The sequence below is a fragment of the Hypanus sabinus genome, chromosome 2 (genome assembly GCF_030144855.1).
Source record: "Hypanus sabinus isolate sHypSab1 chromosome 2, sHypSab1.hap1, whole genome shotgun sequence".
Taxonomy (NCBI): Eukaryota; Metazoa; Chordata; class Chondrichthyes; order Myliobatiformes; family Dasyatidae; genus Hypanus; species Hypanus sabinus.
In genome coordinates, this window is record NC_082707.1 from 131,233,653 (window position 1) to 131,259,813 (window position 26,161).

Here is a 26,161-nt window from a genome sequence, read left to right on the forward strand (position 1 = left end):
AATTTAGGAGCCAAAAGGTAATGTTGCAGCTATATAGGACCCTGGTCAGACCCCACTTGGAGTATTGTGCTCAGTTCTGGTCACCTCGCAACAGGAAGGATGTGGAAGCCATAGAAAGGGTGCAGAAGAGATTTACAAGGATGGTGCCTGGATTGGGGAGCATGCTTTATGAGAATAGGTTGAGTGAAATCAGTCTTTTCTCCTTGGAGGCGATGGAGGATGAGAGGTGACCTGATAGAAGTGTAAAAGATGATGAGAAACATTGATCGTGTGGATAGTCAGAGGCTTTTTCCCAGGGCTGAAGTGGTTGCCAGAAGAAGACACAGCTGTGAGGTGCTGGGGATTAGGTACAGAAGCGATGTCAGGGGTAAGTCTTTTACTCAGAGTGGTGAGAGTGTGGAATGGGCTGCCAGCAACGGTGGTGGAAATGGATACGATAGGGTCTTTTAAAAGACTTTTGGATAGGTACATGGAGCTTAGAAAAATAGAGGGCTGTGAGTAAGCCTAGAAATTTCTAAGGTAGAGACATGCTTGGCACAACTTCGTGGGCCGAAGGGCCTGTATTGAGCTGTAGGTTTTCTGTGTTTCTATGATGTGCAGTTTGAGAGCAGGATTTAATTTTCCAACACTTAGTAGCAGTGCACATTACTGCATATTATATTATGGACAGATACATTAATGGTGGACGGGTTGCTGTGTATAGTGTCATCGTGGCTCTTTCTTCACAGTGGATATAGGACTGCTTTTCTTTCGGATCCTACTGTTCAGTCAGTAATGGAACTCTTGAACCATTCTGCCGAGGAAAGTTGTGATCAGCAGCAAATTTCTTTGGTGTGTTTGACCTGGTGTCCTGATACTTCACAATGTCTGGTATCAATGTTGAGTTTTCCTATAGTACTGTTTTCCAATTGTATACCATTCTGTCATTCTTAACAGTGGTTAGTCCTTACAATACAACAGGATATATTTGGGACTGGTGATGTAGTATTTCAATCCACGAACATTGGAGAAGTACTTGTATTTTCTGACTCTGATAGAAACTTGATCAAACTTTACATGCATGAAGTTGTCATTTGAGTGAATTTATAGGATCCTCACTGACATTTCTTATCTCCATATGATGTCTGAACTAACTGACTTGACCTTATTTATTCCTTCTTGCAGACAGAGTAACAATTGTCCTTTTTCCTTCTTTCAGCTATGAAGCATTTATGTGTTATATTTCGGCTTCCACTCACTTTTCTACAGTGGAGCCAAAATGACAGTGCAGCGAATCAGTGACAGAAGTCTGCATTAAATCCTTATAGACTAATGATGTATATTGTTGTCCATTTCTTCAGTAGCTTACTTCAATTTATGATTTTGGAATGTGCATTTGTTTGAACCCTTTAATTTTTTTTTGGATGTCACTGGAGTTTGTGCTTTTCCTCAAAACATCTTGGAGATGTGAAGCTGATTTGTTTGAGGAGCAAGTTACATTGCTGTCTCGTTTAATGTTTTTCTTCCCTTTTATCTTGACCTACTTTGTGCTTCATAATTCATTAGCAGGCTGCACTAGATATCTTTTCACATTATGAAGCATCAGTCCTGTAAGTAGGATGTTATTCCCTATGGCTATAATGATCACCAATATCATATTACCAGTGGTAAAACCACTGTTATCCATAATTAATATTTAAGCAGGGATAAGTAACCTCATAGGAGCATCATCTGATTATATGTACTGTGGTGTGGGAGTTGGTAGAAGAGTGTAGTTTGATCTTAACTAGCAATGAAAGAGAATGCAACACCACAAGAAAATTAGTGAACTATAGACTGGGTAGTTAACTGTCAAATGACTAAAGGTAAGGTGATTCACTTCAGAAGGGATAATGGAAACATACTCATCCCCTTCGAAATTAAGACACTCCAGGATTGTGGGTGAATAAGGCAGGGAGAAAACATTTTAGCAGGTAGATCTCAAATTCAGATGTTTAATTTATATGCGACTATAGTGAGCAGATATAGTCTTGCGGTCCATACTATAACAGCTTTGTAAAAGGTATTTTAAACAAAAATATTGAGAATGCTGGCAAAATTAAAGATTATTTTAATTGGGGAAATTTTAATTTTTCCTGGATAATCAGATTTTGAGAAATAGCTGGTAGAGGCTTTTTGAAATTATGTGTAACCCCCTGGGTTGCCTCAGGCTCGCTTAGCTCGTTCTCGTCTAGGGGGAGCAGCCTTCGTCCCTGCCAAACTGGGTAATCAGCTTGTGTGGATGCTGTGTGATGTCTCCACCTGGCCCAAAAACAGACAGTACACCATATGCGATTAAATGAGTACAATTTATAAAGGTTATTATAACTAAGTGATTAATAACGATACAGTATATATGAAGGAAAAAAAATAAAGAAAAGGCGCCAAACTTATCAAAGTCCAAACCACTTCGTGCGCAACCGTTGGAGCTCAATTACTGAAGTCTTCTGGCCACCATTCGATCCCCTCCGAACTCCTCGACTTGCAGCTCAGGACCACCTGAGGTGGTCAACCAAGCACATCTATCTTCGTCTCCTCTCCTTGGGGTACCTCCTGGCCTCGGAGCCCCCCCCCCCCCCCCCCGGGGTCCGTTCCTCGCCCAGTTTACAGCATCGTGTCCTCTCTCTCTCACCCCCTTGCGCCGATCTTCCCAAAAGCCCGCCAACAATAGCTCACAGACTCAAAAGAAAGAACAACATTAATCCCAATTGGTTTACAAAGGAATACAATTCTCGTTATCAGTAAATTTTAACCCAAACAAGCTTCCAGCACTCTCTCGCAACAAAGAAGCATTCCTACTTTTAACAAAACAAAGAAACCATTTTGATTACATACACAGTAACAAAGAAAAAGAAGAAATCCCCTTTATACTCTCCCCCCACCAAATGAAAGTCATGTCCTCATGACTATTAAATAACTTGCCACCTTTCCTGCCAACACACCCTAACCCAAGCACAAACAGTGTCATCTCCTCCCCACACAGTAAACTTCATGCCCTGTTCCTCAGGCGCTGCATAGGCCAACTATCTGGGAGTTCCCTAACCCTTCTGAGACCTCCGTACCCCTTCACCTAAACCCTTCAGGCTAGGACACAACTGGGGATACCTTGGGCCCACTACCAACTCCTCTCTCAACCTCTCACTCATGCCCCTCACTGCACACAGCTAACCCTCCCCACTACACCTGACTCAGTGGGAGAAGGGCCAAAGGTCTCTTCCTCAATCGAGGGAAAGTCAGCAAAAGGCAGTATGTACCACACATCCAGCACATTATCCATCGAATCTGTATTCTTCCTCATTTCTACGATCGGTAGCTGCTGTTTGATCTTCTCCGAACGGAAACACGTGGCCTGCACTGCTCCTGCAGTCTCTTCAGCCTCCTGTTCAGTATTCACTGCACTTCTCTCCAGCTTTTTCTTCCTCATGACTTCTTCCAGATCACCTTTCTCCAGTCTCTCCGTCTTCATTTCAAACTTGATTCTGTAGAGACAGTCACTCAGGAGCTGCGACCTTCGCCAGCCCTGGCACGTGTCCAGAAAAGACTTTAACTCTGTAGTTCTCAGCCGCTCCTGCAACGACCTCACTTCATATTCTCCTGAGGCAAATCCAAATATCAAGAGATCATCCACATACACCAAAACTCCAAACGCCTCCACATCCCCATGGCCTTCCACATGCCCCGCAGGAAGGTTGCAAGGGCTCCGGATGTGCCCTGTGGCATCTTTTCGGACTGGAAGACTCCTAGGGAATTTATAATGGCCGTCTTCTCCTTGTCGGCCCCACTCATCGGGATCTGGCAACATCCACTCCTCAGATCCAGCACTTTAAACCACTTCGCACCACTCAGACAGGCCATCGCCTCTTCAGCGCAATATAATCCACACACACACTGCCTACGTCTTCCACGGCTTCAGGAGCCAGTCGCCGCAACCTCTCTCTCACCGAGGTGTCTTCAGCAGTCAACTCCCCTCCCTCGTATTTCGCAGCGTCCACTAAGAGGGTCTCACCCTCAGATACTTCTCCCAGGCCATACCACCACCGGCTCTTGTTTGAATTTGATATTGGCCCAATGCTGCTACACGTCCGCACAAGCAGGTCTAAACTGTGGGTGCATCGACAATGCCTCCAAACAGCGCTCACCCGTCTCCTCCAGGCAGGCCCCCAAGCGCACCAGCAGGATATTGGTTCTCTCCAGAACCGAAATGCTGCCCGTCTCAACAGTGTCCGGACACATCAGCATTAACAATTCATGAACCTCAGTCACCTCCACATTTGCCTCTAAGAACTCCATTTTCACTGACTAACAACCGTTGTCTAGATAATCACCGGCACTGGTACCCCAAATCTCCAGTGCCCTCAATGTCATCAAGGGTAAATGCTTCCAATAACGGTTATAAAACAAACTGTACAGCAACTTAACTGGTGCCCCGCTGTCGAGAATGGCTTTAACTTGACTTCCATCCATCCGTAACAACACCTGTGCACTTGGTCCCTCTAAGCCTTCAGGAATAGGATCTGTTCCTTTCGGGAGTTCCTTGGTAATTGCTGGGAACGTGCTCCCCCAGAGACCCCAAGGCGTTCCCCCACTGGGCCTCCTCTAAGTTTCCTGACACCTCTCAGATCGGCTGAACAACTGAGGGAGGAGCTGATTCTCTTGACAGATCCTCCTGGCACCGCAAGCAATTTATCTGCCCTCCTAACCAAAAGGGATACCCTAAAAACTTTCCACCAATCTCCTGCCACGGATAGGATAAGCCCCCCCAGCTGCGGCATTTGACTTCCAGTTGAACCACACACATTTTCCCACACTTTCACATAACTGACAGCTGTCACCCCGAGGTAATTGCACCTGACAGTTCTAACAATGCCACCAGCCCGCCTACTCAAACTTCCAACCAATTCCTGTCGCTTTCCCTCAGCCAAGCACTGCCACTCACCCAACAACTGAGAGGTCCGCTCTGCCCATGCCTCTGCCCCTTTAGGGCTGGACATTATTGCAACAACCGGGCGGAGCCCACCACTGCTGAAGCATCCCAACCTGTCACTCCTCACTCTCCGAACAGTACGGACAACCCATGGCCCCACCACCATTTCATCAGCGTTAGTCGGAACTCGAACAACGACCTCCGGGCTACCAACAGCAGCCACCCCACCCAACACATGTGCAGCGATAACCAGCAATCGCACACCCACAAAGGCACACCAGCTCTTCGCTGCAGACGTAATTTAAAGAGGATGATCACACAGCTTCCACAGAAATCAATCCCGGACGAGCCCCCACAATGTAACCCCCTGGGTCACCTCAGGCTCGCTCAACTCGTTCTTGTCTAGGGGGAGCAGCCTTCGGCCCTGCCAAACTGGGTAATCAGCTTGTGTGGATGCTGTGTGATGTCCCCGCCTCGCCCAAAAACAGACAGCACACCATATGCGATTAAATGAGTACAATTTATAAAGGTTATTATAACTAAGTGATTAATAACGATACAGTATATATGAAGGAAAAAAAAATAAAGAAAAGGCGCCAAACTTATCAAAGTCCAAATCATTTCGTGCGCAACCGTTGGAGCTCAATTACTGAAGTCTGGCCACCATTCGATCCCCTCCGAACTCCTCAACTCGCAGCTTGGGACCACCCGAAGTGGTCAACCGAGCACATCTATCTTTGTCTCCTCTCCTCGGGGTACCTCCTGGCCTCGGACCCCCCCCCCCGGGGGTCCGTTCCTCACCCAGTTTACAGCATCACGTCCTCTCTCTCTCTCTCACCCCCTCGCGCCAATCTTCCCAAAAGCCCGCCAACAATAGCTCACAGACTCAGAAGAAAGAACAACATTAATCCCAACTGGTTTACAAATGAATACAATTCTCGTTATCAGTAAATTTTAACCCAAACAAGCTTCCAGCACTCTCTCGCAACAAAGAAGCATTCCTACTTTTAACAAAACAAAGAAGCCATTTTGATTACATACACAGTAACAAAGAAAAAGAAGAAATCCCCTTTACATATGGTTAAGATCTACAAGGTAGATGGAGAAATAATCTAAGCGTTATAGTAGAAACTTCCCTACAAAAAAGTTCCAGGAGGGAAATTAGTCTGTTTTTCCCCCAAAGTATAGGTAAAAAATGGAACTTGCTGCAAGACATTATTGAAGAAAATTGTTTTAATGCTTTAAGTAATTGGGTTCATACATGCAAGGAAGAGGTGGTGGTGGAATTCTGCAGAGTTTACTGGCAAAGAAAATGTTGCATTGAATATCTATTTTTGTGCTGAATTCTCTTATATAATTCTGTAAAACATTATTAGTCAAATGTTCCAAATCATGCATGTTACAAGAGTGCCAGAGAAGGAGGTGAAATTACAAAGTCTTGTACCTGTTTTATATAATATATGGCATAGTCAGGACCCAGGTTAAGCAATCAGATCATATCATAAAGCTGATTTTTTTTTTAGTTAGGATCATTCTTAAATTGTCAATTACAGTGGCATGCATAAGTTTTGGCACCCCGGTCAAAATTTCTGTTACTGTGAATAGCTAAGCGAGTAAAAGATGACCTGGTTTCCAAAAGGCATAAAGTTATAGATGGCACTTATCCTTAATATTTTAAGCAAGATTACTTTTTTATTTCCATCTTTTACAGTTTCAAAATAACAAAAAAGGAAAAGTTTTTAGCAAAACTTTGGGCACCTGGTATGGTCAGTACTTAGTAACACCCCCTTTGGCAAGTATCACAGATTGTAGATGTTTTCTGTAGCCAGCTAAGAGTGTTTCAATTCTTGTTTGGGGATTTTTTGCCATTTCTTCCTTGCAAAACGCTTCTAATTCTGTGAGATTCTTGGGCTGTCTTGCATGCACCGTTCTTTTGAGGTCTATCCACAGATTTTCAATGATGTTTAGGTTGAGGGACTGTGAAGGCCATGGCAAAACCTTCACCTTTCCCCCTTGAGGTAGTCCATTGTGGATTTTGAAATGTGTTTAGGATCATTATCCTGCTGTAGAAGCCTTCCTCTTTTCATCTTAAGCTTTTTTACAGATGGCATGATGTTTGCTGGTATTTAATTGAATTCATTCTTCACTCTACCAGCGAAATATTCCCTGTGCCACTGGCTGCAACACAAGCCCAAAGCAATATCTATCCACCCCCGTGCTTAACAGTTGGAGAGGTGTTCTTTTCATGAAATTCTGCACCCTTTTTTCTCCAAACATACACCTTTGCTCATTGTGGCCAAAAAGTTCTATTTTGACTTCATCAGTCCACAGGACTTATTTCCAAACTGCATTAGGCTTGTTTAGATGGTCCTTTGCATACTTCTGATGCTGAATTTTGTGGTGAGGACGCAGGAAAGGTTTTCTTCTGATTACTCTTCCATGAAGGTCATATTTGTGCAGGTGTCACTGCACAGTAGAACAGTACACCACCACTCCAGAGTCTGCTAGATTTTCTTGAAGGTCTTTTGCAGTCAGACGGGGGTTTCGATTTGCTGCTCTGTCAATCCTACGAGCAGTTCTATTAGGAAGTTTTCTTGGTCTTCCAGACCTCAACTTGACCTCCATCGTTTCTGTTAACTGCCATTTCTTAATTACATTACGAGCTGAGGAAACGGCTACCTGAAAACACTTTGCTGTCTTCTTTTATCCTTCGGCTTTTTGAGCATCATTTATTTTAATTTTCAGAGTGCTAGGCAGCTGCTTAGAGGAGCCCATTGCTTCAGATTGTTAGGACAAGGTTTGTGGAGTCAGGGTATTTATAAAGCTTTGAAATTTGCATCACTTGGTCTTTCCTAATGATGACTGTGAATGGTCCATAGTCCTAACAAGCTAATTAAGGTCTGAGACATCGGTAAAATTTATCTGAAAGCTCAAATCTCTTGGGGTGCCCAAACTTTTGTATGGTGCTCCTTTCCTTTATTTCACTCTAAAATTGTACAAAACAAAAATAGTACACTAATCTTGCTTAAAATGTTGAAAAGAATGTTTCATCCTCAAATTTATGACTTTTGGAGATCAGTTCCTCTTCTATTCACGTAACTATTTACAGTAACAAATTTTGACTGGGGTGCCCAAATTTTTGCATGCCACTGTATCTATTGGCCTTGATCTTAGAATTTGGTGTTCGGCATGCTTTAATAAAAGAAGTTGAAAGGAATTTTCTACCTGACCTGTTGAATTCCTCCAGCATTTTGTGTGCAGAATGTTTTTCATTTATTTCGTGTTTAGGAATTAATAATAGTGTTGCTGAGGGCAGAAGAATGAAGGTTTTTAAAAAATCCATTACATTAATGCAAAACAGCCAAAATTTTGCCATTATCACAGCTCCACAGTAATTATTAAAAATGTTCTAAATAATTTTTAGAGGAAGTAAGATTGTGTTTATAATAATATTGTGAGTCCACTGCAAGGTCTGTTGGCTAGATTCTAACTTTGCAAAGGAAGCATACTAATTTTTGCAGACTTAATTTAAAACTACAGCTTCAAAGGAAAGGGAATTAGAATTAAAAGAATAAAATGTTTTAATAATATAATAAATGATTAATAGCAATGACATGAAAACTAAAGCACAAATGCAATGTATCTGTTATTTCACAACTGATTTTGAGCATTAATGATTTAATAATATACAAAGAAAAATTGCTGTTCTTTTTTCAGGAGTGCTTACTGTGCAGCATCTGTTGCATCCTTAACAAACATAATCACACCTACATTGTTTGAGGAAACACCTGAATGGGTGATAAGGTACGTATGTTTCAGGAGATAAAGATATACAGCTAACTAGATTTCCCTACAGTTTCCAATATTAGGCTGCTTATAAATAATCAAGAATAATGTGAAAACTATTTTAGGAGAGATGAAAGAATCTTAGAACATTTATTTATTTGCATTGTTTACCAATTTGTTAATTGTCTGAGAAGATGGATGTTCTGAAGAAATACTTCCAGTGACTAGTGGAACCTACCAGAAGCCACTTTCCTGTACTTACTTTTATTTATTTCCCAACAATGCTCTCAAATTTTCTTAGTAGCTGAATGCAAATGGAATTTAGGTTCTCTGATTGAAAAATGTTGTCTTTGTCATTGAGTAGGTTTGAATGTACAAGTAAATTAAAGTGTTAAGTACATGGCCCCTTTTTATGTGTATGTTCCCCTTGAAGGGGGAGAATTAGTCGGCTGATATCTCCACAGTTGCTTAGAGAGTCACTATTGGAAAGACAAGAACTTCCTGAAGTCTTTAAACAATGGTGATTATAGGCTTGTGAGAAGAACACATATTTTAAGATCTGGCCTTGAAATCAGTTTATCCTTGTATAATTAAATTACAACTGAAGTTAAACAAAAGTGAAGTTAAAAAAAATACTTAGTAAGTGTGAAGAAATGCTGATTTGAACCAGGTTTCTATTTTTGTGCTTGAAATTGACATTTCAGATCAAAAGGTTGGAAAATATCATTGGTTAATAAGATTGAGACACCAACCAGAACACTTGGCATTGCATTGCAATTTATTCCATTATTATATCTCAGTAATGGTATATGGGAACTATTCTAATTTACTTCTAACCTTTTTTTAAGCAGTTTGGTGTCAATATTTGCTTTTTGTAGGTGTCAGAACTGGGAGGGTGGAATAGGCGGTGTCCCTGGAATGGAAGCCCATGGTGGTTACACATTCTGTGGCATGGCTGCCATGGTTATCCTTAAAAAGGAGTGGATGTTGGATCTCAGAGCACTGTTGGTGAGTTAAATCTATGTTGTGCAAGTTAATTGTAGTTCCCAGAACAAGGTCCGTTTTAGTGCGAAGTATTCAAAGTGGTCAAACTGTTGTTAAGTTGAAGTGATGCGGCTTGCACTGGTTGTTTCAACAATGCTGAATAGTTGAAGGGATGTGGATGTTGCTAGACATATTGGTGTGGGGCTTCAGACTTCTGTTCCTCCTACCCAATGGTAGCTACGAAAAGATGGCATGGCCAGGATAATGGAGAGCTTTGATGAAGGATGTTGCTTCTTGAGGCAGCTCCTGCTGTATATACTACCAACGATACCCCAATAAAGATTGGCACATGTTCGCCTTCCTTCCCCTTCCTGAAGTCACAGCAACTCTTTGGTTTTATTGTCATTGAGCGAGAGGTTGTTGTTGCAGCACCACTCAACCAGGTAACCTGTACACTGACTTTTCATCACCTGTGTTTCATCCACAGTGGTGCTTTCAGCAAATTTGTATGTGACATTGACCCTGTGTTTAGCCACATAATAATGTGTATATAGAGAGAAGAGCAGGAGGCTAAGCAGGCAGCCTTGATGTGAGGTTGATGCCCAGCAAAGAGGAGTTATTGCCAGTTCTCCCTGAGGTCTGCCACGGAGGAAGTCAGCTATCCAGTTGCATTGGGAATTACAGGAACCCTCCATGGAAGTTGTAGTGTTTGGCAATGGATTCTTGTAACCCATTGTGGCATTTTTATTTCAATCACTGGTTATCTTCTCTGTTGTTTCCATTGGAGTTTTCGGCTTTCCAGTGGCAACTTTACATGCCTGCATAGGACAAACTGTAGTCATTGCAGTTCTTTTCTGATCTTGTGTATTTGTAAAACTCAATTCTTTTTGATATTGACGAAGACTTTTGTTCTTTTCCAAGTTCATGGAATGTTTAGTTTTTCCCAACACTAAATCAAAAACCTTTTTCAACCTCAACTAATTTTACACATGCTTTACACATGTGAACTCGATCAATTAGATCCTTGTCTGTTATTAGATCTGGATTTCATAAGGTTGAAGATGACAAGGCATGGGTGGACTTTTGCTGGGGAATGTATTCTCCATAGCTGACAGACTGCCCTGATCCTACAGTCACTACCTGTTGTATCTGATGGAGGTTGTAGTTTCACTTTCCTTTTCCAGAACAGCTCTTCCCTGCCCAAGTATTAATTGCTTCTAGGTTTTCTTTAATCCAAAACTGCATTTTTTACAGGAATGTGAACCAATGCCCAAATATGTTTTGGAGGGGAGGTTTGGAATCTTAAATTCAAAATGCAATTCACTTTGTAGCAAAAGGTTCATGTTTTGACTCCCCATGTTTCCATCTGCAGAATTATTTCACACTCAGCCAGAATTTGTCAGTTCAACAATATTCATGAATTTTTATAATATCTACCATCTTGAATGGAGTCCCATCAGCTTCTTTCTCTGGAGAAACCATTCTGGATAGGGGAGAGCTGTGTAGCCAAATGAAGGGAAGAGTGACAGCAGCTTCCATCAGACAGAACAGGTGATGATATGGGAGACCGAGATCTGGGCAATCTGTCAATACAGATAACCCACGTTGCGCTTCACCTACGAAGCCACCCCCTCACCACATCTGCTGAGGTACAACCCTGAACCCCACATCTCAGTGTAGAACAGCCATACCAGGCACCCAGCTGGCCCAACACCAGCTACCTTTGACAGCCTCTCCACACTGAGTTGGAGTGCCACAACAGGAATGGTAAAGATCTGATTCACAGAACTGCACAGTTGACACATAGTGACTGAAAGTGGAGAAATTCACAACTTGCGCCTAGCACAGTAACACACAGCCTGAGTAGGTATCGTTTGAATGGACAGGCTTATCAGTGTTTAGATTGGGACGCCAAAAGTGCTGTATATAGTGATGTTTTATATATTACTGCTCATTGGGTAGACCGCTGGCTTTCCAGTACACTAACTGCAGGAAATAAAGGATTGGGCTCATAACTACCACCTTGAGGGCAATTAGGGCTGACTATAAGCATGAATAATGCTTCCAACAAAAGAGTTTTGACAAAATTGCTTGTGGTAAATAAAATCTGATGCCATTAATTGTGTTATTTTTAAAAGAAATTGATCATTTCATTAAGTGCTAGAGGCGAACTGTGAGATTGGAAGAGTTGAATTGATTGCTTTATTGTTATTTAGAGATACAGCACAGTAATAGGCCCTTCCAGCCTAACAGACCCATGTGACCAAATAAACCATCTGTCTTTAGAATGTGGGAGGTCCCGGATGAAACCCACACAATCACGGGGGAAAGGTACAACTGTCTACAGAGTGGTAGCAGGAATTGAACCTCGGTCACTGGCACTGTAAAGCTTTATGCTAACCCTTATGTTACCATGCTGCCCCAAATTTATTACATTAAAAGGTAGACAGATCTAAAAAGCTATTTTGAAACATGGAATTCAAAGTGAATAGAAAAGAAAATGAAGCTGTTAAATTCAGAGCATTTTTCAGCCTTACTATTGAGCATGCAGAGATCTTTCTTGTCTTAGCTTTGCCATTACTGAGTTAACAAATAAAATGGGATAGATGCTTTAGATCTAAGTAGCAGCTCTAATTTGCATTTTCAAAAATCCTCCCCAATTTTGTGTTGTTTCCAACTGTATTTCTAATTTCAGTTTAATGTTATCTCATTCCTAATTTTTAATTTTGCATCAGATGGCTAGTATGCCTGATTATTTTAAGCACTTGCCACAGCTCTTGGTTAACTTCTTCAGGTAATTGGTCTCAAATCTGTTCAGGTGCAAATGATGCATCTTCTGAGAGCTTCCTCCTTGACTAGTTCTTATGTTTAGGAAGCTTAACCTCTCCCCGCTAAATTTTCCCCAGTGTCTTGACCTTTTGATATTTTCATATTTTAGCAATGACCATAGTTTTCTGTTAAGTATGGTCTGTAGTGGTTATTTTAAAAACAAGCCAAAACAGCTCAGAAACTAAACACAGGGTTGACACTGTATGACGCGCTATCCACCATAAAGAAGTTGTAAATTTGAGGAAAGTACGTTTGATCCTTTAAGAAACCAGCAAAACAATCTTGAAATGATTTTTTAAAAAAAATGAAATGGATGAAAATGAAGCAAAGTAACAAAATAAACAGTCTTAGCGTATTTAAATGTTAGCAAAGCATTCTTAAATATATTTAAGAGAATTTAAGCAGCCAACAAAAAAAAAATCACCCTGGCCCACCTGCTGGCACAACCAAACTAAAGAAAGAAAAAGCATGAATACATAACTGAAGTCTCCACTTTTACCATACCAAACCCAGGTGATGACTACCCATGATAAACATGCAACACAAAATGCAGACAGACAGAAGATAGGATACATGGCTCCTACATAGCATATGGAATATGTAACATTTGTATGTTGATCTTTTTAACTTCACAGCATCTTAAATTCTGCCTAAATAATCTTATCCCAGTGTTTCCTGACATTTTGTTTTGATACTCGCCATCATTTGCCACTTTCCCTTTCCAGAATTGTCTTTATCTTCTTAAATCTTCCTTATCCTTGCAACTGGTAGGCAATGTGTCATATAGGCCTAATACATATTAAGCATAACAGAACTGACATCTTACTGAATGGCAGAGTACGCCTCAAGGGCTACATGGTCTTTGGCTTTTTTCAAGAACTGCTTGTCTCTCCCCTGATGTCGCTCTTAGCAGATTCTAACACTTTACTATGCACCTGCATTGTCACTTCCCCACTTTGCTACCATATACTGCTGCCAGCTACCATATAGCTCTTTACCAAGTTGGCGTTTCTCTGAATATCTTGCTGGTCAGTTGAACATTTGTCTGCAACTCACAATAGCTGCAAGCACTTCCAACATGAGATTTAAAGTTATCATGCGGCATTGGGATTGCAGGTTACGTCCTTTCATTATAATTAAAATCATAAATAAGATCTCATACACTTCTGGTCACCTACCTACAAGAAAGATGGAAAGAGTACAGAGAAAATTTTTTAAGGATGTTGCTAATACTTGAGGCCCTGAGTAATAGGGAAAGGTTGGATAGGTTAGGAAACTGATTGAACTGTTAGAATCATATAATTAAATGAACGTGGAGACAGATATTGGCAGCTTTGATAAGATAGTTCAGTCCAGTAAATGAAAATCAATAAAATCTGTAAATGCTGGAAAACTGAAATAAAACTGGAGAAAAACTGGAAACAGTCAACAACCCCTGTAGAAAGAGAAATAAATTACTTGAAATGGTTGTCGGTGGGGTGGAGGGAGAGGGGGGTTTAGGGTGGCGGTCCCTAATCAGTCCATTTATTGTATCAACCCATCTCACAGAAATTTCCCTCTTTCTTTCCCCCATTTTAGCTGAAGGGTCTCAGAGCTGAAACATTAACTGTTTCTTTTTCCACAGATGTTCGCCAGTTTAGATATTGCAAAGTAGTCTTTGAAAAAAAATAGTTCTTCCAATTTTTTTGCATCTAACTGATGGAGGTTGCATTATAATTATTTCTGAAATCATGAAAAATATTTGATTTTCTAAGCACTTTTTCTAACAATGTTGAATAATTAATCTCATTGTGCATTAATGTTATTTGAAATGCCTAAGTTATTTTTGGAAGTTTGTTTTTACTTCCAAATAATTTAGTTATGCAATTGAAGACAACTTATCCAATCATAAAATCAGTTTTATAAACTGTATCAATGATATGCAAGTGACAAAATGTATACAGCAAGTTTGAATTACTGGTATTGCATAGAGATATAGCACCACCTAGCTTGTAAGTCTAAATTGCAACTTTCAACATTTAAGTTTATTCATGAAATTCAATTGCCCTAGAAGTTCAGTTGTAAAATAAATGGTGCAGAAGTAACATTTAACAATATGTGCACAAGTTGTTTTTCTATTACCTGTTAGCTAGTTAGCTGGGCATCCTCAACACTGTCTTTTTGATTAAAGTGAAGATCATTAATGGAAACTATTCAGACCACAGCTGCAGTAATGTGCAGATTCATTTGGAAAGCATGGGAGAAAAGCATTTTAAATGGTCTTTTTCCGTTGAAGTTGGCAAGAGGAGATCCAGGAAGGCTTAGTTTTCAAATGTGTCTTCAGCACCAACATTTGGAGAATTTAAAGGGGAGTTGACTTCAGCAATTGGTGGGTTATTTATGGAAATTCTGATGCAGGCAGACTGAATAGCAGAATGCAGGACTACTCAACAACTTCTATGAAGAGTAAAACAATGTCAGCATTTCTCTTGCAAAGGTAACAGAGTTAAAGTTTTAAAAGAAAGAAGCATATGAAGGGTGTGATGTCTCTTGCTACCCCCAACCAATATGTATCTGGTATTTCCTCAATTTTATATTTATCCTTATTGTCTAAACCCATTCAGCCTTTTGATGTTAAACTGAGATTACAGGGTTGTCTGGTGTTGTGGAATGCATGCAGGTATTTCAGCGTTATCTCTATCAGATGTGCATACAATGCATTGATCTCATCAGGATGGATTATAGTAACTTGGATTATGTCTTCATTATCGGTGATGACTTCAGCATATTCATTTGCGTTCTTGATGAATCGTTTAACATGGTCCAGTCACCGACTCAAAGCAATCCTGAATTCACTCAGGACCTGATGAAGGGTACCTGTTGAAGGACCTGTGTCATGTGAACATATTGCTGAAATACCTGATGAAGGACCTGACGAATTCACCACATGGATGAGCACTGAATTCACCTCTGCCATTCAACTCTATATGCTGATCACTCTGCACATAGGCCCAAGAAGTACAGCCTGCAACAAAGTGAGGGTAATGAATGGAATTTTGGCATTACTGTTGGTGGTATATCAGTGGTATTTGTAATATCAACACCAATGGATAGGCCATATTATCCAAATGACTAACTCACCTCTCCCCTAACAGATCCTTCACTCTCAGTGGAAGGAAGGTCAACAAGCCCTGGGTTGGCAAAGGAAATAGTTCAAAGATAACATCAAAATTAGTCAAAAGAAATTCAACGTTATAGCTAAAATCTGGGAAGACATTGCACTCAATATATACTCCTGAAAGAAAAATGTTCAGGAGGGAGCTGTGCTACATGAGAACGACCTCTGTTGTGCAAGTGGCAGCTATGAGAGACTGAAAAACCAAAAAAAACACCACTAACCACAGCCACCGTTTATCCTTTTCCCACATTGCACCAGAATATATGGATCCTGGATTGGCCTCTACAGCCACCTGAGGACTCACCAATAGGAGAACCCACCCTTAGGAAAACATAGTACTCAACTCGAGTGATCGCACTACTACTGAGTCCTCTAGTGTTACAGGTGATTTGTTGAAAGTAGTTAAGCAGAGACTTCCACCTTGCCTGATTAATGTCTTCCGCTATGATATGACAGGCACAGTGATATGCTGCTTCACACAGTTAGATGCAGAAATCAACAATGGTTCATCCTTTAAGACTGTGACAAGTGGTCCTACTCGTTCGTTAGCAGAAGCTTTATCCCTACCTTATTACACTTCAGTGTAATTGGCTCTTGTTCTTCCAAATTTGACATTATAGTGTCAGTCGTTTTATTTCTCCTCCCATGACAAACCTGCCATTCCAGTAATCAATCTGATGAACACTCTATTTAAAGTATGCTTGCTTTGACAGGAAGATCACTTTGGCACATGGTGTCCTTGATGTCGTCTCACTCAGGCACTAAAGAAATGGAGAAGAAATCCCAACTTTTGTCTTCATGCTCATGCGGTAAAGAGCAACATGTTTGCCTGATATACCTACATGTTGACTTTCAGTCATTAGCATTCAAGGATCCCTGAGACCGTCTGAGCTCTAACATCAGTCTCTAACCATTTTCAAAGAAAAGCAATTGATCTACCAGATTGGATGAGGACACATTTTTGCGCATGATTTCAACTGCCATGTCTTCGTCCAGTCACCTAATCCATATCTTCCTGAAGCTTCTCTGCATCCTTCTCCCAGTCTAGTATTCCATCAAACCTATTCATAACCATCAAGATCTTTATGTTACTAGTCAGATTTCTCTTTTCCAGAGAAAAAGAAAACCTGTGAATACATTCCTTATTGATGAATATATCCACATTGGTAATTTTATTTACTACTTTGGGGCACCTTTGAATGAAGAGAATGAAGCTGATTGTGCACGTGCTTTTCAGTTTTTGGCCTCTAGAATAGAACTCCAATTTTCATTTGTACTCTTTATTAGCAGAGATTTTGTTTTTAGAGCTGTATCTTACACTTTTTTTTTTTACCAACTTTGGTCATTTCCAGGGAATACGTGATCTCATTCTTCTTATGCCCCATATTTATTGATATAATAATTGATTTGCTACAGATCAGGCACATTAACATCATCTTGTGGTTTGCATGGTAATGATTACACTTTCTGAAATACTGTGATTTGTAAATTTTGCATTTGTTAGTTCTTTGGTGTTCCTTGTTGAACACCATGATCTGATCTCTGCCAACTTGAAAATCCTTTTCCCTAATTCAAATTCTCTCTCTTCTGTATCCAAATACTTATTCATATGTTGACTGGCCTGCTTTGAATTCTTTGATTTATGGACTAGCTGTTAGAAATCCAAACATAGGGGAACTATTGAAATCCATTTCTTTTATCATGTTGCTTCTGCAAACTGTTAATTAAGCTGTAAAGATATAATCTTTGCTTCCACAATCTTGTTGAAATCCTTTACAATAAGTTTGTAGTTTAAATCTTTTCCAAATTGCATCTTTTGATGGCATCTTTATTTCTGTTCTGCTCACATTGATGTAATTTGTGTTAGTTTATAATATGTACTTTTTAAATAGAGAATCCTCAGCCAGTTTCTTCTAAAGTATTTAAAGAGTAACACATTAACAACGACTCTAAACTTCACCTAACTCTTTAATGTGGACCAGAGCAATTCATTGGAAGCTCTAATTTGGTTATTCTAATTGCATTCACATTGCATTCATAACATATGTAGGAAATGGAATGGGGGGGGGCGCAGGATGTGGTGGTGTCAACCTGAAATTATTAACCTGCTCAGTTGAGGAAAAACACCAGAGACACGAAATTACCTCTGAAACAGTTTTTATTCAGAGAGGAGTTCGCAGCCCCATGTACTTCGGGCGTAAGGTAGCCAACTCCCAATTTGTCGGTTTACAAAGGTCATACTTATACCCAAAAAGCAGGGTACTACATTCGCAAATATGGTTACCGATTCAAATTCATCAATTGATTGGTTATTGCATAGCTAAGCACGCAAAATACTCGGAATAGGCATAGACGCAAGCGTAATACTTGGAATGGGTATGGACGCAAGCAAAACACTCAAGATAGGTATATAGCTCAAAATACTTTGCCGAACACATTGTCTTGTGGTCGCAAGGTTCCTCTTCTTTGTGGTTCCCACATGCTGTCTGGCATCTTACTTTAGCTACCTCTTCCCTGTCCTCCTACACTTCCCCAATGATGTATCCTCTCCCTGGTCCTGTCTACATATTTTGCTACACTTACCCTCGCCCACCCCTTCTGCACGTACCCCTTACCCTCTTCACATTCTCAGTGGAAGAAAGAACCATGAAAGTTTAAAGTGATTGTATATGTTTGGTTTGCTAGGTGATGTATGTAATATATAATATCCTAATGTACTGTATCCACTTAACAGCTGTTAATATAGGCTGTAGCTTTATGTTAATTTGTGTGGAAGTAAGTAAAAAAAACTTGTCTCTAAATTTTAACTTTGTGCAGTACTATGCAAAAGTCTAAGGCAGATATATTTAGCTAGAGTGCCTAAGACTTTTGCCACGGTACTGTAGTGATTTTATGTACAGTCATCCCTCAGTATCTGTGGGGAATTGGTTCCAGGAGCCCCCACGGATACCAAAATCCGTGGATGTTCGTCCCTTATATAAAATGGCATAGTATTTGCATATAACCTACACACATCTTCCCGTATACTTTTAATCATCTCTAGATCACTTATATTACCTAATACAATGTAAATAGTTGTTATACTGTATTGTTTAGGGAATAATAACAAGAAAAAGAAGTCTGTACATGTTCAGTAGCTCTTCTGGGAACACTGATGCTGCCTCGGCATCAGCTGATGCAAATTCTCCAGTGATCTTTGAGTTCTTGAGGCTGTAGTGCTTTACAAAGCTAGCCAGCCATCCCTTACTAGTCTTAAACTCCTTCCTCTTGCTCACAACACAAGTAGTGAACGAACAAGACGCGAGGCGAACAATGCTCAAACAATGAGTGTTGGAGAGAGACTGAGGATCTGTGAAATGGTGGGAGGCTACAGCAGGGTATGCCTACACGTCACTTCATTTGTGTGGATTCAGCATAGTGCTTGGCGCGCAGCAAATTCAAGTTTTGCTTTTTGGAACTTTCTGGAATTTTTTTTTTTCTGGATATTTTCGATACGTGGTTGGTTGAATCTGCGTATGCAGATTCTGCAAATACGGAGGGCTGCCTGTATTGTACTGTACTGCTGACACAAAAAAGAAGCAAATTTCATGACGTGTTGGTGATGGTAAACCTTACTCTGATATGGGTCTCCTGTTGTGGACTGACAGTGGAAGGGGACGGGGAGAGGGGAATCATGGTTGGGAAAATGAGAAGAGAGAGAGACATGCAACACACACAAAATGCTGGTGGAAAGCAGTAGGCCAGGCAGCATCTATAGGAAGAAGTACAGTTGATGTTTCGGGCCGAGACCTGACGAAGGGTCTTGGCCCGAAACATCAGCTGTACTACTTACTATAGATGCTGCCTGGCCTGCTGCATTCCACCAGCATTTTGTGTGTGTTGCTTGAATTTCCAGCATCTGCAGATTTCCTCGTGTTTGAGAGAGAGAGAGAGAGAGAGAGAGAGAGATGCTGTAATGATCAATAAACCAATTGTTCGGATTCAGATAACCTTGCCTGGTGTCTCAGGGCTTATGTGTCTGCATCCATGGCTCACCCCGCCTCTGGCACTCCTCTGCCACCTGTCCCACACCCCTCCCACAGTGTTCCACCCTCGCTATTCCCAATATCCTTTGCTCCTGCCAGATTTACAAACTTGCTCTCCACTCCACATTGACAAATACAGTACTGTGCAAAACTCTTAGGTGCCCTAGCTATATTTATGTGTCTACTGTATGTATAGTGAAATCAAAGGAATTCTGTGACGTATTGACAATGAATTTGATTGATTACTCTTATACTGTACAAGGAGCTGAGAAGGTAGTAACTAAAGGACAGGTGTGCAATTAATTTTTTATTTGATAATTCATAATGAGAATTAGTCTAAAGATGTGAACTTGCATAAAATGATGATGTGATCTTAACAATGCTACTCTTGTGGTCTAAGCTGTATTATTGTAATTCGTACAGCGCTGGGTGACGAGTCGGCAGATGCGGTTTGAAGGTGGATTTCAAGGTCGATGCAACAAGTTGGTGGATGGTTGTTACTCATTCTGGCAGGCTGGACTCTTGCCACTTCTACACCGTGCACTACATGCAGAGGGTGCGTGCAAAACACCAGTTAAATATTATGTGCTTTCATTTATTGCAGTTAATTTTCATATCAAATAGGCAAATCTCAATTTCTAAAATATCAAGAATGAGAACTTGAATCTGATCTATTGAGTATATGGAGTATGTTTGCTTTAAATTATTATTTGCCGTTTACTCACTGGCAATTTAGTATGGTACGTGTCATCTGGAAAGAAAAAATTACAATTTATCATCTAAGTAATTCATTTCTAGCACTGTCGAATGAGGTAAAGAAAAACTAGAAAACGTGGTTTTGATATTTGCTGGAAGTAGAATAATCAAATAAGGACATCAATTTTTAAAATATATTCCTTTGTGAAAATAAACGGTAAATTTTGCAGTTCTAAGGCAATTCCTAGAAGTGTGTGGTTGATGCAAGGTTGTTGAGGGAGATCAGAAGGCTGCCTTTAAAGAGCTGGATGGGCATTTGGAAGAAAGTGTTTGGAAACTGTTGGACTTCAGATGAGTTCTGGATAATGCAAAACTATGAAGGGCTTTTAAAAACAAAAATATTAAGAATTTGAGACTTCCAGAGAAGCAGAATCTGATGATGAAAAGTGAGTGAAGATAAAGGTGATGTTTGAATATGACTTTGATGCAGAATGTAGATATTAATGTTTTGGATGACCTGAGATTTGTGGAACTTAAACAACAGGGGCATAAACAAGAAAGTAGCTAAAGATTATGAAGTGGAAGTTTGTCTTGTCGGTTTCTGAAACTCTGTTCCATTCATCTCAGTTTTAAAATAGTAGGTTATCAAATTCAGTCCTCTTGCTCCTCCAGCTCTGAGCTAATGCTATTCTATTGTAATGCTTTTATAGGGAAAGATGCTCTCAGTATGACACACTGGATGTTTCATCAGGAAGCACTTCAAGAGTACATCTTACTCTGTTGTCAGAATTCCACTGGAGGATTGTTGGATAAACCTGGCAAGTGAGTGGTAATTTCATATGGTACATTCTAAGTTAACCTTATGAGGCTGCAGTTTATCTTGCAGTTTCTGTGGATTGAAAGAAAATAATAAAATGGAGAATGCTTTCAAAAGGTGTAATTCTCATGGAAGCGGAAAATTCGACTTGGTAATGGAAACAACAAATGTACTATATAAGAGACCTAAAATTGTGCATACAAATCTGAAAACTATAAGGGAAGAGCAGTTTAACATTTTACTGACTTAGCACTGTATACCTGAGCATTGTTTTTGAAGTGGGGAATTTATCTTATAACAAACAAAATGCATAAATTCACATTTAGGTTTAGTTGTCATCCAACCATGCACATGAATACAGCCAAATGAAAGTGTTCCTCTGGGGCTAAGGTGCAAAACACAATATCAGCAATTGCACACAGCACATATAGCACAATAGCAGAAAAACATACAGTCACAATTTTGTTTTCAGTTGCGTCACACAAAGGCTGCGAAGGACAAACAGTTACCTTTGTTTGGTCTGGAGAGGCTACTGCGTTTGAATGAGCCACCAGCTTCATAAGTTTATTAGGACTTTACGAAGCAGTGTTTGAATATTCCTGTTGGTAAACACAAACATGCATTCATGAATACTAGTCTATCACACTACTTTAGATTGCTTGCACGCTTTGATAGCTTCCAAAATACTTAAAGTATTTTATTTTGCCAGCAAATTGGTGAGGCCAAATAACTACAATTTAGAATATACAATATAATTTATTCGATTGTAATTTTTGAGTGTTGTCTGTTCTTCTGATTTCATTGGATAATAAGTGATATTATTTCATATTGACTCTTGTCCTATTTTTCCTGTATTAGATCAAGGGATTTTTACCATACCTGCTATTGTTTAAGTGGACTTTCAGTGGCACAGCATTTTGCTGGTGGAGAACTTCTGCATGAAACCATTGTGGGTGACAAAAAAAACAGGCTGGTAAGCAAGAAGAAATGTGGGAAATCTAAGCAATTATCCTTTAGGGGTTCATTTATAAAGTGCAGTGGATTCTGATTAACTGGGACACATCCGGACCAGTACATTCGGCCCCTATTAAGCATCTACTCAAATTAGCCAAAGTTTTGTAGAAATAGTTTAAAAAGGTATATAAAAAAAAGACAAACTGCCATTTAACTGAGTAGCAAATTATGTATTTAAATGAAATGCAGAATAAATTAGAAACTACCAAAACTACTACAATACTATAGAACTGTCTATTCATTCCTAATTGTTATCAATTGAGGAATTAATCCAGTGTACACTGTGTTCTTTTAATTGACTGTAAATGAGCTAAATCAGTGCAGATACCTATTACAGATGATGGACTGCCTTCAAACAGTGCTTTTGACAATTGCCTCCTCCAGATCTTCATTTTAATTGTAACATGCAAGATGAACGCCAATATCTTCAAATTCTTTGTAGTTCCTAACTTGTGAAGTAATGAAATCATTTAATTTTACTCCCAGCCATTTCTGGCATCTCCAACCCTGAATGCTTGAAACCACAGTGAGTCAAAGAGCTCTGGATTGTCTTATTGTTTATTACTTGCCAGCCATCAGCGACAAAAATCACTGCTTTTTGAACACACGCATGCAAGTGATGCTATTTAAAAACTGTTTGCTGTAAGCACAGTGTAGTGTCTCATGGCCACACAACATGCACATGATTGACACGAGTTAGGAAATGTTCGGCAACAGTCTCCTGTTCCAATTACGCAGTATTGTGTCCCAAATAAATTAAAGGAATCTCAGCTCTTTTCTCATTGTGCAATTTTGGATTGAAATTTTGTTTTGCAGTTATGTTTGAAATTTGACATTGAGCTAAGAATTGAAAGCCTCAGCAATGTACTGAATCTCCTCAAATTACTTTGTGTTGTTTGTGATCTACACACAGTTTGCCTTCCAGTACAGTTCTTGTGTTTGAGATGAGCACCAATACTCATTTAGAGGTTACAACTTTTGAAAAGGTTGTGTGGCAATTGCAGTTTACCAGTAGAAATTATAGGAATTTGTCAACAATTTACTGGAATAATGTGCAATTCAGGTTATTTTGCACAATCATAACAATTTAATAATTTTGCCCCATTTGTCAAAATAGTTATGTTGAATGTTTTTGATTTTTTTTTCTTTGTGGATGTATTTGAGTTGTTTATGTTGCCAGCTTTTACATTGTTGTTAAAATTTCATAGGCAAGTAATAATTAGTCCCATTCAATGTAGACTAGATACAAATTAAGACGAGATACAAATTAACTTTTTGTTCGTACAAAATATTAATCAAATTTCAGTTGCAGTGTTACTTACACAATTTGTAAATTGTCTTCTCTCCTCCAGGAACCAACCCATCCTGTATACAACATTGGTCCTGAAAAAGTAGCACAAGCTATAATGCACTTTCTCAAGCTACCAGTTCCACAGCATTCAATATAAATGAATTTCCAAATACTAATTGTGTATCCCAAGTCCAAAGAATTATGTTTTTCAAAGTAAAATGTTCAACGTGGAGCATGTTCTAATATGAAGCAATTTGCTTCTTGCAACAACAAGGATAAAAGCCATTGGAACTGCAAATAGTATGGCTCCCTAATCCAGTTTACATTCAGGCAACTTGCTCCTGAGAACTGAAATATCAGAGACTGTTACCTGTAAACCTTCCTGTTCTCACATCATCTTCTCTCAGAAAAGTGAATAGTATTTGCTTGACTAGAGCACGGTGCTTTTCACTGGCTTCAGAAATAATTTATCACTGTCACAATAAAGTTTTTTCTTCAAGCTTTGCATTTTGCCTGAATTTTCACTGTTTTGGAACAGTTTGCTTGCCATTTTTTTTTAAAAAAATGGTAAACCCAAAGTACACTGCAGATGCTGTAGTCAAATCAACACACACAACACGCTGGATGAACTCAGCAGGTTGGGTAGCATCCATTGACTGCTCATTTCAACGGATGCTGCCCAACCTGCTGAGTTCATCCAGCGTGTTGTGTGTATTTAAAAAAAAGGCCAGTGTTACAAAAAAATGTTACATTGAGTAGTATGCAATATGTTTTGCTTTAAGTAATATAATTTTTGGATGGGTTTAAATGAAAGAATAATCAGTTACAAAATGATTGTCACATGCAGAAACCATGCCAGAGAAAGCAAAGCAATTTATTGTTTTCAATATCTTTAGGAGTGGCCCAGCATTGTTTAATAATTGAAGCATGCAAAGCTATTTGTGGGACACAGGTAAGATAGAAGCTTGGTGTCTGCTTGATTGTATTGTCTGGTATAGTTCATATAATATTTCACATAATCAGAACTGTACAACAAAGTGCAAAAGCATCAGAGAAGCACTATCGACAGTTCTTGTTTCAAAGCAACAGCGTTTGTGATTAGTAAAGGTGTCAAAGATTACAGGAAGAAGGCAAAAGAATGGGTTTGAGAGGGATAATAAATCAGCCATGATGGAATGACAGAGCAGATGCAATGGGCTGAATGGCCTAATTGTACTCCTATGCCTTCAGGTCTTATGGCCTTAACTCAGCGGGATAGACAAAGCACTTCAATTAAAGCTGAAATAATCTCTATGCAGGTAACTTGCTCTGTGGTTCCATGGAAAGTAAATTCACTGGAATGGCTATGTTTTTACAACAATAATATTTCCCTTTCTCCATAACTGACTGGGAACTTGCATTAACCACTGCATTTTCAGCATTGGCAGATGTAGCAATTACAGTGCTCAGGTCTTCCCACTTTTAAATTTATTTTGAACTGTTTGATTGCAGATATAAATATTAAACACATTATCTCTGTGTGGGCATATAATGTTGTGGGCTGGATAACCTTAGTTGATCTTAAAAATGAGGAGCTGTTCTCTGAAATCTCTCCAAAAATTGAGAAAATTTTGGTTAACATGCCATCAAAATTAAAGTTCCTACAAGTGGTAAATCATCTATGTATTTTTAAAGGAATCAGAACTGAGATGGAACATGAATTTTTCAATGTATTTTTTGAACGTTTATCTGTAAACACTATGCTTTCAATTTTGTGAAGTTTTGTAAACTTGTTCATTAGAGCAACTAATGGAAGGTGCAGTAAAGTAAAATGTAACTTTTTGGTTTTCGAATTCCAATTATGTTTGCAAAGGGCTTACATCTTGATTTTTAAGTATCAAGGATGAACCTGCAGTGATAAAATAACATCAATCATAATTCAATATTTGTATGCAATCACCAACATTTTGTGTAATGTAAAAAGGTAGGAAATAGAAGCAGGAGTAGATTACTCAGCCCTTCATACCATTCCCATGACCTATGAAGATCACAGAGGTTAGTTTCCCTCAGCGTGACTTCCCAGTACTACCCTTACCTGCGTTTATTCCCTTACTAACCAAAAGGTCTATAGATATGTGAATATTCTAAGTGACTGAGCCTCAAGTCCTATTAGGTGGAGAATTCTAAATGATCATTCATCTAGTTTCTTCAATGACTTGGAGACTTTTTCACAATTATCCACCCTCGTAATAGCAGGATATACCCTTGTTATACTCACATACTATTTTTGCAGCTCCCTCCCCTCCCCCATTGCATCCTCCTCACAATTCATCATGCCACCCAGGTTTCAGTCATCAGCAACACCTGATCCCCTCATCCACATTATTAACATAGGTGGCTAAGAGCTGGAAATGATCTCTGTAACACCCCGCTTATTACTGTTGTTTTATGTCTATCAGATAATCTTCAGTCCATGCTGAAATGTTACTGGCAATCCTCTACATTCTAGTTTGGTTTCATAACCTTTTGTATGACACGTTACTGAAGTGCAGAGTGTTCAAGTACATCATACTCATTGGTCTCTGCAGTTATTCTGCAAGTTAGAAAATTGAACTGTAATAGTTGTCAAACATAATTTCTC

At 39.5% G+C, this 26,161-nt stretch overlaps 1 protein-coding gene across 1 annotated transcript in view; it reads left to right on the top strand.

Annotated features, from left to right (window-relative positions):
- fntb (farnesyltransferase, CAAX box, beta) overlaps nt 1-25,033 on the top strand; it is a 94,027-nt gene extending 68,994 nt beyond the window's left edge. Inside the window, exons 7-12 of the mRNA XM_059955123.1 lie at nt 8,660-8,746; nt 9,607-9,736; nt 20,147-20,279; nt 21,130-21,241; nt 22,095-22,209; nt 23,603-25,033. Of these exons, the coding sequence (XP_059811106.1) occupies nt 8,660-8,746; nt 9,607-9,736; nt 20,147-20,279; nt 21,130-21,241; nt 22,095-22,209; nt 23,603-23,698 (673 nt within the window). The 3' untranslated portion in view covers nt 23,699-25,033. The remainder of the gene's footprint in view (nt 1-8,659; nt 8,747-9,606; nt 9,737-20,146; nt 20,280-21,129; nt 21,242-22,094; nt 22,210-23,602) is intronic.
- The last annotated feature ends 1,128 nt before the right edge of the window (nt 25,034-26,161 follow it).